This window comes from Sorghum bicolor, chromosome 6, assembly GCF_000003195.3.
Source record: "Sorghum bicolor cultivar BTx623 chromosome 6, Sorghum_bicolor_NCBIv3, whole genome shotgun sequence".
Lineage (NCBI taxonomy): Eukaryota > Viridiplantae > Streptophyta > Magnoliopsida > Poales > Poaceae > Sorghum > Sorghum bicolor.
Genome location: NC_012875.2, coordinates 58,534,728 through 58,548,705, shown reverse-complemented (window position 1 = coordinate 58,548,705; position 13,978 = coordinate 58,534,728). Strand labels below are relative to the sequence as shown.

At 44.1% G+C, this 13,978-nt stretch overlaps 3 protein-coding genes across 8 annotated transcripts; 2 read left to right on the top strand and 1 right to left on the bottom strand.

Moving 5' to 3' along the window:
• Positions 86-580, top strand: LOC8070247 (glycine-rich protein DOT1). Its single transcript, XM_002448623.2, has one exon. It carries the CDS (start codon positions 86-88, stop codon positions 578-580), a length of 495 nt encoding a protein of 164 aa, XP_002448668.1.
• On the bottom strand, positions 3,138-8,657 carry LOC8079605 (protein FAR1-RELATED SEQUENCE 6). Of its 3 annotated transcripts, XM_021462812.1 has the most exons (5): positions 8,326-8,657; positions 6,709-6,765; positions 3,925-6,210; positions 3,767-3,838; positions 3,138-3,669 (listed from the first exon to the last, which is right to left on the bottom strand). In XM_021462812.1, exons 2-5 carry the CDS (start codon positions 6,727-6,729, stop codon positions 3,580-3,582), a joined length of 2,469 nt encoding a protein of 822 aa, XP_021318487.1. In that variant the 5' UTR covers positions 6,730-6,765; positions 8,326-8,657; the 3' UTR covers positions 3,138-3,579. The 3 variants fall into 3 exon arrangements, with proteins under 3 accessions (XP_021318487.1, XP_021318488.1, XP_002447243.1); XM_021462813.1 differs by lacking the exon at positions 6,709-6,765 and having other exon boundaries at positions 8,299-8,657; XM_002447198.2 differs by lacking the exon at positions 6,709-6,765.
• On the top strand, positions 8,789-13,466 carry LOC8068506 (pentatricopeptide repeat-containing protein At4g17616). Of its 4 annotated transcripts, none has more exons than XM_021462816.1 (5): positions 8,789-9,102; positions 9,510-9,677; positions 9,780-11,753; positions 12,333-12,400; positions 13,131-13,466. In XM_021462816.1, exons 2-3 carry the CDS (start codon positions 9,600-9,602, stop codon positions 11,751-11,753), a joined length of 2,052 nt encoding a protein of 683 aa, XP_021318491.1. In that variant the 5' UTR covers positions 8,789-9,102; positions 9,510-9,599; the 3' UTR covers positions 12,333-12,400; positions 13,131-13,466. The 4 variants fall into 4 exon arrangements, with proteins under 4 accessions (XP_021318491.1, XP_002448667.2, XP_021318490.1 ...); XM_002448622.2 differs by having other exon boundaries at positions 13,097-13,466; XM_021462815.1 differs by having other exon boundaries at positions 9,780-12,128.

Genomic DNA, 13,978 nt, shown 5'->3' with positions numbered 1-13,978 from the left:
GAAGCCTCCCTTCTTATCTGCCCTTCCACCCTCCCCGTCTCCATCAGCACTTGCCCACCACCATCATCGTCATCATCAAGGAGCCATGGTGCGGGCGAGTCTTCTCACCGTTCGCGGGGCGCTAGCGGTCGGCGGTGCGGCGGCCACGCAGCACAACGCCGCCGCCCAGCACGCGCTCGGTCCCGTGGCGATCGTGGTCCTCGCGGTGGCCGCGACGGTGGCCGTGGCGGCCATCGCGGCGTTCGGGTGCGCGCAGGGCGTCAAGAAGCCGCCCCGGCAGAACAACAACAACGCCTACTACTACGGCCAGGGCTACCCGCCGCCGCCCGCGGGCGCGTACGGCTACCCGGCGCAGCAGCCGCCACCACCCGGGTACGCGTACCCGCAGCAGCAGCAGAGGCCCGGCCGCAGCGGGCTCGGATCGGGGGCCGCGGGGCTCGCCGTCGGCGCCGTCGGAGGGCTGGCCGCCGGCGCGATCATCGGCTCGGCTCTCGACTCCGGCGGTGGTGGCTGCGGTGGCGGTGGTGGTTGCGGAGGCGGCGGCTGCGGTGGCGGTTGTGGCGGCGGTTGCGGTGGTTGACCTCTTGTTTAATTCTGTTTCTATATCGGCCATGTGATTCGCGTGTACTGCATGCCACTGTGAATTGTGTTCACGGGTTTTTTATTTTGTGATGAAAAAAAATGAAATCGTGATATGAGTCGATGGGAATTCGTGCTGTCGGATCAAATGTTCTTGTGCAAACCATATCGGATCTAATCATCCAAATGTTACATATTTTTACATACTCATGATTTCCTGTTTATTATTATTATGATATGATGATGATGATGATGCACCGAATCCTCATAGTTAATTTCCAATCTGAGTAAGAAGTTCTCATTTTGTTTTTTCCTAGTATATAGGTTTTGTGTTTGAAATATGAATGATGAATGAAACATCATTCATTCATAGATTATTTTTAATTAAAAACAGATCCTAGACAAAAAATAATTGAGAACTCCACCTGATTTTTTTATTTACTTATTGACTTTTTAACCACAGCGGTTAACATAAATTGGCCATTCAATGTAATCCGACGTTCCTAGTACCGCGATCTCACGATGCAAGACTCTATCACAGAGTCCAAGATAATTAATTACATATTATTTATGGTATTTTGCTGATGTGGCAGCATATTTATTGAAGAAAGAGGTAGAAAAAATAAGACTCCAAGTCTTATTTAGACTCTAAGTCCACATTGTGAGTGTCCTAAGGCCTTTAACACTAAACATGCTACTATTAATTTGTTAGTAATAAATTAGAATAAGATTAGTGTAGAAAAGAGCAAATTGATTTTGTGGGAATAAATAATTATTAAAATTATTATTTAAGGTCATGTATATGAAAATATTTATCAAACACATGAAGTACAACACTTAATTCTTGGTTTCTGGATTTTCAGATGCCCAAACCAAATGTTGTCGCTCACACACGGGGAGTTGAGTTGAACATTGCAATTCTTGTCGAGCATCAGGCTAACTACTGTGTTAGCTCATTATCAAAACTGCCTGCGTCTTGGAATTAGAGGCGATCCCAATATTTTTCGTATCCAAATACCTCTTTCAACATTCCATAAAACATCTGACACCCACACACTTTTTACCCAGGAACCATTAGCCCGTTCGCTTATCTATAAAGACATGGCTGAAAGTAATATTTTACTGATTTACTGTGAGAGAAAAACTGCTGACTCGCAGAAAAAGTAAGCGTCCCGGCTGAACAGCTTCACCAAGTATGTTCTCCGGCTTCATGTCGCAGTGCACGATCCACTCCAGGCACTCGTGGTGCAGGTGCGCCAGCCCCTTGGCGACGCCGGCGGCGATCTTGCACCTCGAGCGCCACCCCAGCGTGCTCTCGCCGCCGTCCGAGACGAAGAGGGCATTGTCCAGCGAGCCGTTCTCCACGAACTCTGAGACCAGCAGCCGGTTCGAGTGTTCGGAGCAGAACCCCCACATCCTGACCAGGTTCATGTGGTTGATCCGCTCATCACGCTCAGCTCCGACCGGAACACCTCATCGGCCTGCGACAGGTCGTCGAGCCGCTTCACCGCGATGCTGCGGCCGTCGTCCAGCACACCCCTGTACACGGTCCCCGATGCGCCCCTTCCTAGCCTCTCGGAGAACCTGCCGGTCGCGTCCGACAGCTGGTCGTAGGTGAACCTCCTGAAATGGCTGAACAGCAGCGCGTACCCTTTCTTCGCTGTGCACCCGTCTGCTGGCAGTGGCCGACCCAGCTCGGAACACGAACATGCACCCGACGACGATGAAAATGGCTTCCACGACGAAGATCACCGCAAGGAACGAGTAGAAGTAGGCGAACTTTCTCCTGTTTCCAATGACATGGAAGTAGGAGCAGCCGACGACGCTGGCGTTCCGCTCCTGCACCGCGCAGGCATGGCCATGGAAGTCCAGCACCGTCAGGTTCAGGCCCTTGACCTTGAGACGCGTCGGGACCTTGAGGAAGATGTTCTGCTTGCTAATGTCCGGAGCCCAGCCGTTCCACAAAGCGATCTTGGGGTAGCACTCGCAGTGTCGTCGAGGCACACTTCCGGCACGTCAGCATGGATACCCCGGGGGTGTAGTTGATGAAGTCGAAGCCCCAGAAGTCGAAGCTGGGCATCTTCGCCAAGTAGACAGGCTCGCCGCACCTGGCGGGCCACGAACCCCTCTGAGCACGAGCACGCCAGCGTCGGCCCCGCCCCGGGCAGCGGCTGGTACGCGCACACGCCGTAGCGGCCGCAGACGCTGTGCACGTCGCACTGCTGCGGGAGCGCGGCCCACGTGGCGCGCCAGCTCCCGGTGGCATCGTCGAGGCTGTACAGTCGTAGGTTGCCGTCGTAGTCCAGCTTCAGGCGCCTCATGACGCCCTCCTCGCCCATGTCGGAGGCGTTGAACTGTGTTGGCATCAATGGACACAAAAGTTAGCTTGCATAGATGAAGAAACTGACCTCTTTCTTTCTTTCGTTGTGATGGCATCAGCATACAACCAAATCGAATGTGAACGAGCTGGCCTTCAGCTTGCTCAAGTTTATCAGTTGCAAAGGATAAAATACAAAATATTATCTGGACAGACCAAAACCAAATATGAGAGAACACAGATGAAGAAAATTGATGAAGCAATAAACATCTGGTTACAAACAGCTAGCTTCATCAGAGAAGGGCATACGATTTCACGAGGGATACACAGGGAAACATCAGGTCCTTATTTGAAATCGATTCAGGGCATCTGACCTAACATACATGGTTCAGATAAAACCTATTGGGAGCAGCAAATATCCATGAGAGAAAGAAAAAAGAAATGATTATGTACAGAACCTGTTCGACTAAATTGGTTAAAAGATGGTAGATTTCACGTCACCACATTTGATCTCCTTTCTTTTCATCTTTGTTCAGGTAGTCACCGACTCCCAGAGTCCCCACGCAGGAATAGAAAGATCAAACCTGATCCAGTAGTGATCCATCACCCTAGTTTTTCCAAATTACAAGGCTGTCAGAACTTAGTCTATTGGAAGGCATCCACAATTGCGTTGCTGCCTACTCTCACTGGAGCTGAGACCTGCTGCTGCTTTCAGGCCAGTGGAAGCTTGGGGCATTGTTGTATTGTGACAAATCAAATGAAATGTTCTCCACCTGCAAAATTGAATGTTACTTAGTATATGCGTGAATTCTACCAACTCCTGAAAGAGCAAAGAGACGACAAAAATGGAAAGGTTATAACAGGGATTACTCCATAAGGGAAAGTTTCCGGAGCACTAGTTGACGTTAACGGCCATCCCTCATTTACAGGATTCTGCTGAACCTAATAAAAATAAGAGACAAAAATTATTTCAAAAATAACCAAAACAATAATTTTTAGCCAAATGTACAAATCTAATAACATCATACATTTGTGCCATCAGTTACGCAGTCAGTTACAGTGGCAGCTGTGTTCAGGGTGTTTGCAGTGGCATTCCTCCTTTTGTTATATGCCCTTTTAGTTTTCTTTTTCAAAGTATCAAGAACAGTTGGGGTCGCCAGCTTCTTCTTTCGGGAACGCTTGGATTGGCCTTGGGTAAGATCCCAGCCCTTTGTACTAAGAGAGATGGGCAAAGCATCATCAGTAAAATCCTCGTTCACAGGATTGTATGCAAAGTTGGCTGTTGAAACATGGCTGTCAACCCTTTGATCTCTTAGTGACTTCTCATATGAAATCACTTTATCCCTGATTTCCCTCATGATTGACAAAGCATATTCTTTTGATTCTGAGTTCATGGAACCAAATTCCACAACTTCTGCAAAGTATTGGTGGCCAAGTTTGTACAGATCATCATAGCTTCCCAGTTCCTGATTACCTGCTGACACAGGCTGGGATATGGAAGCACAGGTTTGTTTACAGTCCTTGCACCAGCGATGAATGATGTATTTTTGTGGAATCATCGGCACAAGCTCCTGTCTCAGTACAGTGAGTGCATGCCTGCACAATATTCCTTTGGATTGGTACAAACGGCAAAGGCACCATATGTCACCTTGAACATTATCATAAGCAACCTTGTAGTCTACCTTGTTTGTTTGATCAACATGCTCCGAAACTATGTATGTAACCATTGAATCATTCCGTTCAAGTATACTATAATTGCAATGAAATGAATGTCCTATTTCATTGAAGAACTTCTGAAAGATTTCTGCAGTGTACACCTTTGCTGCTTGATCTTCCACAGGCAACCCTGTCACCATTGGTGGCCTCATCTGAGCTGATCGTAAATCTTCATAAGATTCCTTTTCTAACTTGCCTTTAACAGCTTCCTCATATTGCTCTACAAACATTTTCAAAGAGGTTCCTGACATCAACCAGCCATCAAAATAGTCAGTTACACTATCACTTCTGTCTGTGACAGACATTCCTGCCCAAAACGAATCCTTAACATAAACAGGAGCCCACTGCACCCTGACCTCATATAGTTTGGACAGCCATTCATTTCCCTCTAAACGGAAATGTTGGATGGTATCTTGCCACTCTCTGTCAAAGTCAGGCACAGTAACATAATCATAGGCCAGTGTGGTGAATGTGGAAATAATTTCATCCTTGTTCTCCATTTCTTCTAACTTTTCAGGAAGAACATTTAAGATGTTTGCAAGGCAAAAACGGTGCCTTGCATTAGGGAAAACCTTTTTAATAGCTATCGCTACATCATGACAGTAGTTTGTAATTATTGAATGTGGTGGCTTGGCATTCATACATCTTAACCATGTACCAAAAAGCCACACATAAGCTCCAAGAGATCTACCAGCAAGCAGGCCACAACCTAGTAACACTGGCTGTGCATGGTGGTTAGTGCCCATGAATGACACAAACTGCATGTCATACTGATCACTAAAGTTTGTGACATTAATAGCAACAACATCACCAAAGTAATTGTATGAACTGCGTGATTTAGCATCAGCCCAAAAGACATTCCTTAGCTGCCCTTGCTCATTCATATCTAAACTGTAAAAGAAACAAGGGTTTTGGTCTTGCATTTTGTTGAGAAAATCCAACAGGGCATCTAAGTCTCCTTCTGCGAGCTTCAATTTCCTATTTCTGTCTATTTTGGCTTTGAATTCAATCTGTGTAGAAGACGAAGTTACACCAGTATCACCAACTCTGCTTGAATGTACAAGAGCTGAGTTGCTCTGTTGTCCCTCAGACTCACAAATTTGAGGTGGATTTATCAAAAAAGGGGAGTTCTTCAAATGTCTCTTAAACTTGAGCAAGCTCGGATCCAACGGATGGTTGTGCTCCAACTCAAGAACAATTACTTCCCAGCGATTTTGAAAATGGGCATCCTTCACAATCATCTTGGCCTTGCAGCCAGTCTTCATGCCTCGTTTTCTTGCAGGTCTTGTCACACCAGATCTCAGTCTAGACTGCCCTCCCTTAGAACATATGAATGTAGAGCGATAGCGGAAACCATCAAAGGTATTGTTAGATCTTCTTGTAATACCAAAACCTGCGTGACAGCCATATGTCACATAAAACTGAAAGGCATCTTCCTCCGAGTCAAATATCATCCCTACTTTTGGTAAACATGCTGGATCTACATCAACTGGTCTGAAGACTTCAGCAGAATTTCCTTCTTTTTCGCCATCTTCTTCATTGGATGTTTCAGAGCTATACTCTTCCTCTTCCATCGGTTCCAAAGTTTGCAAGTCAGACTGAAAATAGAGCAGATGTGTCACTAATTTTATAGACATTCTTAACAGAATCCTGATGAGTACACCTATGGAACTATTTGCACCATCATACATAAAGGTTAATGAACTGGAGCAGACAGTGCCATTGGAATATCACACACTACCTCTAGTCGAAATATATGTTGTGTTGAGACTTGTACATGAGAAGAAGTATATGGACCTCATTGCCCTTTAATTATTCCAACATTGGAAAAGATGACTCTTTGTTTCATAAGAGGAAAAGAAAAGTAGAAAGGTGACATCACGTTTTCCAGAAGCCTAAATTATGAAAGCAACCAGTGTAATTGATACAACACAAATTCCTCAGGCTATTCGATGTTTGTAGGTAGTGGCGGATCCATGAAAAATATATTGGGGGGGGGGGGGGGGGGGGGGGCTGAAATAAAGCGTTCTAGAACAAGTAAACAACATAAGTCCATCATATTCCATACAAGTCAAAACGAACTAGTTTTTCCATACCAAACTAATAGATGAAGGCATGATAGGTGACACCCATTATTCTTCTTAAGGATCAATCTATACAAAAAAAAATTAATGAATGACACAAATGTTAACAAAAAATTTAAAAGTAGAATAGAAAAGGATGGTGTATACCACTGAAGTCTTTTTAGGTACTAACATACGACAATCTTACAGATCTTCAAACCATTTGATGATTTTAGGCACTAACATACTAGGAAATGTATGACTACGAGGTTGGGTTGGACCACTCCAAGCATATGCCTCCTTATTTGGTGTCTAATTTCAAGTGGATGATCTTCAATTGGTTTGAAGATTTCCTGGATAATCAATTATGTTTGAGTGCATAAACCCTGCCCTAGGTTTCTTTGGTTGACTTGTGCCCTCATTAATGACTGGAGTTGGAGTGCCACCAGTGGAGGACCCAGAATTTGTTCAAGACTAGGCCCACTTCCAACTGTAGAAAACTACTCCATGTATATTACATAGAGAATCAAATAAAATGAAAGAAAATTTCAAGTCGAGATGATGGTTGAGTAAAGTCCATCAGCGGTCCCTAAACTTGTTTGGGTGTGTCATCCCGGTCCTTAAACTCGCAAAACGACTGTTTAGGTACCTAAACTTGTTCGGTTGTATCATTCTGGTCTCTAAACTTAAAAATCTCCCATATAGGTCCTCAAACTTGTTCAATTGTGTCATCCCGGTCCCTAAACTTGTTTTTAAGTCTCATCTGGATCAAAACAGGACGAATCTAAAAACTTTATATTAAAAAATAACTCATAACTTTTTCATATTAACTCAAATAAAGATAAACTTTATATCAAAATTGTAGGCATCGACGTGATCTACAACTTTGCAGTTGAAAATTTTTTAAATTAAAATCATTTAGGGTCCTAAAATATTTTTTATAAGTTTATAGATTTTGAAATTTAAAATTTAAAATTAAATTTTATAACACTAAACAACTTCAAATAAAAAACTTTTCAACTACAAAGTTGTAGATTGTGCTGAGGACTACAACTTTGGTATAAAGTTTGTCTTTATTCGAGTTTATATGAAAAAGTTATGAATTATTTTTTATATAGAGTTTTTAAATCGCTAACCAAGTTTAGGGACCGGGATGACACAGCTGAACAAATTTAAGGACCTAAATGGGTGATTTCTAAGTTTAGGGACCGGAATGACACAACTGAACAAGTTTAGGGACCGAGATGACACAGACGAACAAGTTCGAGGACCTAAACGATCGATTTGTAAGTTTAGGGACCGGGATGACACGACAGTACAAGTTTAGGGACCGGTGGTGGACTTTACTCATGATGGTTTAACTACATGTTTTGTGCGATAAACATTACATGGTACACACAAAAACAAATACCGTCGGTTGTTTGATAGCAGCCTGAGGGAAAAATAAGATGCCAAACACAATTTTGGTCCTTTTCGTTGTCAACATTCTGTTAATTTTAATTTTAGAATGATGGCTCTACTTTAAATTTTCAATGCAATTTAATAGATACTACAGCTATTTGGACTTGGAAATTAGCGAATAGACAGTAGAGAAATGTATCAAATTGTAGGTTGCAGTTGTACCAGAGCAGAGGTGAAAAGGAGCACAACCTTAAAGGCCCGACCGCCGGAACGGAGCTCCGGCCACCAGCCTGCGCCCTACAAGCAGTGGGTGGTGGCGCAAGACAGCCGGGGCCCGGGGCGGTGCAGCACGGCGCCGCTGCTCCGCGTACGCCTTTCCGTGGTGACGCCGGCCGGGCTATGCGAGCACGGCCGTGGGCGAGAAGGGCGCACTTGAGATGAGCTTCCGCCTCCCGAGGGCCGAGGGCGTCAGACCGGCGGAGGGATCAGGGATCCAGCGGGGCGGTGGCCGGCGGGCAGGCAGCGGTTTGTGGCGGCGTCAGCGCTCAGCAGGAGCCCAGTCGAGACTCGAGAGCAGGTGCCCTATACTCAGGGGCGGACCAAAAGATACTGTATAGGCCCAGAAGCAGCCCAATTTGGCCCAAAACTTTTTTACTACTTGGACACTGGAACTGAAGGCCGAAACTGGAGAAAGCCCAACGCGAGGCGCTCCCTGTAAGTCCCTGCGGCGGTGCTATTTCCCAGCTCGGTCTCAGGCGGCGTCTCGACTCGACCGAGCGGCGGCGGCGGCCGACGACCGACCCAACCACCGAGCAGCGCGCGCCGAGCCGCCGACACACGCCAGCGCTCGACCAGTCCCGCGCGCCGGCGCCGCAATCCAGCGCCGTCGCGTCCCTGTCTCTCTACCTCCGTGCCTCTGTCGCCGTCTCTGTCGTTCACGGCTGTACCTGTAGGCTGTAGCGCTAATCGTCCAGCGCCGTCCTCGGTCCTCTACATCTGCGCTGCTCTCATGTGGTGATTTCAAGTGTACGTTTGCTTAACAATCTCCATGTCTCTCTCGTTGGAAAAAAAAAAACATCTCTGCGTCTCTGATGAGTTTAGTGTAGAATCTCTGTATTTTGTTTAGAAGTTTTATCTTAGCTTGGAATTGGTGTGTTACATTGATATGCGTGTGGGGAGGGATATATTCATTGTTTCTTTAGGCAGTGGCGAGGGATTCGCTTATGTTATCCTGACATCAAATCAGAGCGTTAAACTTAAGGTATTATGAGACCTTTGTGTTTTGGCCATTTTCTACTTATATACCAAACCAAATGAATTTTGTAGCTGTATACCGACCGTCTACTGAATTATGTATTGAATTATACCACCTTAAACTAGTACATTTTGACTTGTATGGAATGTGATGGACTTATGTTGTTCACTTGTTGTAGAGCGCTTTGTTTCATCCCCTGTATAATTTCCTTGGATCTGCCACTGGCCGCCCTTCTGTCGTTTCGCCCCACTGGAGCACGCTGCCTCGAATGAGGAGGTTATTTCTGGCGTGCTGCCGCTACCTGCGTATCACGGCTGTCCCTCATGCTATCGGAGCTAACTCACCTGTAAGAACACACTGCTTGGAAACAGTTTGAGGTATACATTCTTGTGCACGGTTGGCTTTGCTTTAGTGGCCAATAATATGAATTCTTCTGTTCTTGTTCCAGGCCAACAATGTCTATGGGCCAGGGAGGAGGTATATTTCCACAAGCATTAGCTCCAGTAAGGTTCTACCATGGGAGGCGCCATCCCGTGAAACCCTGCTGAGGAAGATAGACTGTGCTATGAAGGATGGAAATGTTGAAGAGGCGCTGCAATCTTTCAGCAATTACAAGAAGCTTCATGGTCTTCCTGAGCCACGGGTACTGAATAGTATGATCGTGTCGCTGTCCTACATGTCTAGTCGGAGGTGGCTTCAGAGGGCATTTGACATGGTTCTCTCAGTTTATCAAATTAACAGAAATCTTCTTAATTGTGGCTCACTGATGAGGCTAGCGTTGGCGCTTGCGAGAGATCAGATGCCTGTCCCGGCCTCCACGGTCCTGAGGATCATAATGGAGAGTAGAAAGCTTCCTGATGTTGATATGCTTAGCATTTCGTTTCTGCATATGTTGAAGTCACAGGTAGGATCCTACCTTGCCACTGATGTTCTCATTGAGACTTGCGAGAGTTTCTTGGACCAAGTTACAGATAGGCGGGAGATGAAAAAACTGGATCCAATAAAAAACAATGCCACCTTGTTCAATATGGTTTTGGAGTCATGTGTGAACTTTAAATGCATTATCATGGCCCAGAAAGTAATGGAACTGATGTCATTGATTGGAGTTGTGGGTGATGTAAATACAGTGGTGATGGCTAGCCGTGTCTTTGAGATGGTTGGGCAACGAGATGAGTTGATACACATGAAAAGAAGCATCGACTCTTTAACATCTTTGACATTTCTTCAGTACTACCAGCATTTTTATGACAGTCTATTGAGCCTGCATTTCAAATATAATGACATGGATGCTGCTGCAAAGTTTTTAATAGATCTGCATCAGGAACGGAAACCTGGTGTTTTCTTTTGCGGTGGTTTACAGAAACAAAGTATCATACAAATTGGCTCTGGAAATATGAAAAGCGGATATAGAATAATGTTTGATCCTGAAAAAGTTGACAGGGGCTTTGTTTTGGGTACAGAAAGCCAATTCGGCCTTGTTGTTCTTACTGATGGAAACCTTCTTCATACTGAAAAGGCTCTTGCTAAACTTGTTATAGGCTGTGTGAAATCAAGGAATATGCATATACTGTCTAGCTTTTTTATTACGTCACGTAAAGATGGTCTAGAGCTAATTTCTCCTCAAGATGTGGTTAATGCATGCATTCAAATGGGATGGTTGCATTCTGCTCATGATATTATAGATGATTTGGAGTCAGCCGGGATTCCAGTTGGGATTACTGGTTACATTTCTCTTCTGAGAGCATATGAGAAGGAGAATAAGTCAGAAGAATTCAATTGCCTTCTTCAACAGATACAAAAGATAGCATCTACCATGGATGATATTCATACTAATTCACCATTTACCATCAAGAATATTGCCAAAGTAGTGAAATATGAAATACCCCTCAGTAGTTCATCTTTGTTTGCTGCTTTGGCTGATGAAATTAAACATTACAAGCCTGAAGAGCACTTGACATTAGAGTTCAATAATTCGGTCCTTTTCTTCTGCAAGGCAAAAATGATGGAAGACGCTCTTTGCACATATAAGCGTATGAGAGAGCAAAATATCAGACCCACGTCTCATACTTTTTGCCATATATTGCGTGGTTATTCTTCAATGGACATGCATAGGGAGATCACCATGCTGTGGGGAGAAATAAAGCGCAGACTTGAATATGGAGAGCTAGATTTGGATAGGGACTTGCTTGATTGCTTGGTTTTGAATTTTCTTAAAGGTGGATATTTTTCGAGGGTGATGGAGATCATTAGTTACATGTCAAAACATAACATTTACTGTGACAAGTGGAAATACAGGCATGCCTTCCTGAAGCTACACAAGAACCTGTATAGGAATTTGAATTCATTGCATGACAAAACAGAAGCTCAAAGTAAAAGGATTGAAGATGTCCGAGCTTTCAGGCTGTGGGCGAGCATTAAGTAGGTAGGGCTAGTGACCAATTTTATCCCTCTCATTTTCAAAATGGGTAAGGACACCCATTTGATGACTTGTAGCACTAAGCAAGCATGCCTCGTCGTCACCTCAAGGATGCCTCCTGGCTAGTTGCCCTGAAGCCTCCCTCGAGGGAAAAGGCAAGGCGCGTAGAGTGGTGCTCGCAGCACCTGCAGCATGGGAAGAGGGTTGAGGCTGTGGAGAGCTTCAAGGAGGCTTCAACATATTTATGGTTACTAAGCTGTTTTGGTGCTCTACTACTTTGATTTATGGTTACTAGCTTCAACATATTTGGGTTTTATATTTTCATCAGAAACTGGTTTATCATACAGAAAGCGTAGAAATTGAAATACTGAATTGTAGCAGGTACTTTTCTTTTGACCTACTGTTTTTATGTTACCCAGAAACTAAATGTTTGTAGGCGCCGGTATTTTTAATCACTAATGTAAACTATCTGTAGTTAGGACCAGGGAGGAAAATCAGACTTTTACTATCTCAAATATCTGGAACCTTGTATAGATCTGCATTCCTTCAGAAATAATTTATTTTGCACTCCTCTCATTACTGCAGATGTTCAGTCAAGATTGTATGAATGCAAACATTCTGATCAAAGCAGAAGCAGTGGCCACCTGAACAAGGTACATGCACTCACAATCAAGGCCACACAACTTTAATTACTGCATTAGTAATTTAAATTTTGAAAAAGAATATATAGACACGGTGACCTGTTAGTTAATATATCTCTTAGAGCAACAAGAGCATCAAACTGTTTTGTCTGTTGCAGTAGTTCTTGGGATTTTTCTTACTACTTGTGTGGATCTGTGTGTTGCGTCCACACCCTGTGAGTTGAAAGCGTGAAATGGCAAATGTGTGTCCATGAAAGAAGTGCAGAGGCCATGAGATCGGTGTTGTAGTTGATGTTTTCTCACCATTAGGAAAAGAAAAGATATATACGTACAGTTCGAACGGGCCTCCTCTTGTTCAAAATCTGAACACAGTCAGCATCGCACACAGGTGCAGTTCAAAGCCTTGTGGTATGCCTAGCCTAGTTACTGATTAATGATCTTGTAGTGTTGTAAATAGTTAACCTGTGCTGAAATGCAATCAGTTCTTACATAAGCCTGGAATTTGTGATGAAAAGCAGTACAAATTTAGTATCTCAGAGCTTTTAAGTTCATCATTGAAAGGTTTGAGGATAGCTCAACTGCTTGAGTAACCACACGTTTCAGATTAATGTTTTGCACAGTGTTAGCTTGAGCTATGTTTTCACAGTGTGCAGCCAAGCTTCAGTGACATTCGTTTGAACTCCGGCAAATTTGTCTTTCTTCTTGCAGTGATCAGCTTACCATCTCGTCATCTCAATTATAGGCGTAAGGCGTTGCAGAGAAGGCTGAGAAAGATGAGATCATGATGGCAGGAATGGAGCTTTTTTTAAGATAAAGAGGAATGTAGCTGGCAAGGGCAAGGATGGAAGATGAGTTCAGCTCACAGTATAGATGTATATTTATGTTTTGTTTCATTAAGGGATGCAAGAAACTCGATTTGTTTGCTGCCTTATATCAGGATCTGCGTGTACATGCCGGTGATAAATATTTCTATTCGGTGCTCTGTTCATCAGAAATCACAGATGTTTCATCACAAATTACAGATGTGATATAATGCAAGGATAAATGCTGGTTAAAAGCAAATGGATTGGAATTGTAATATGCCCTTGCGCTGCGAGCCCTTGCCGTTTGACGTGGCCACGGGGTCGTCGCGGTTGGCCGATGGCCGTCCTTGTAAAACGTGTAGGTGTTCGTGGGCACATTGTAGAAGCCGGAACGTGTAGGCATCGAGGGACCAGCTAGGCCCTGTTTAGATTGCTGTTTTTGGGTGTCACATCGGATTTGTCGAAAGGATGTCGGGAGGAGTTTTTAGAAACGAATAAAAAACAAATTACATAGCTCGTCAGAAAACTACAAGACAAATCTATTAAGCATAATTAATTATACGTGGGTTACTGTAGCATTTAAGGCTAATTATAGAATAACTAGACTTAAAAGATTCGTCTCACGATTTTCAACCAAACTGTGTAATTAGTTTATTTTTTTATGTACATTTAATGTTCCATACATGTGTCCAAAGATTCGATGGGATGGATGAAAAAAAATTAGAGGGCAAACTAAACAGGGCCTAAACAGAAAAAAAAAGTAATACCGTAAGTACAACTGCCCAGT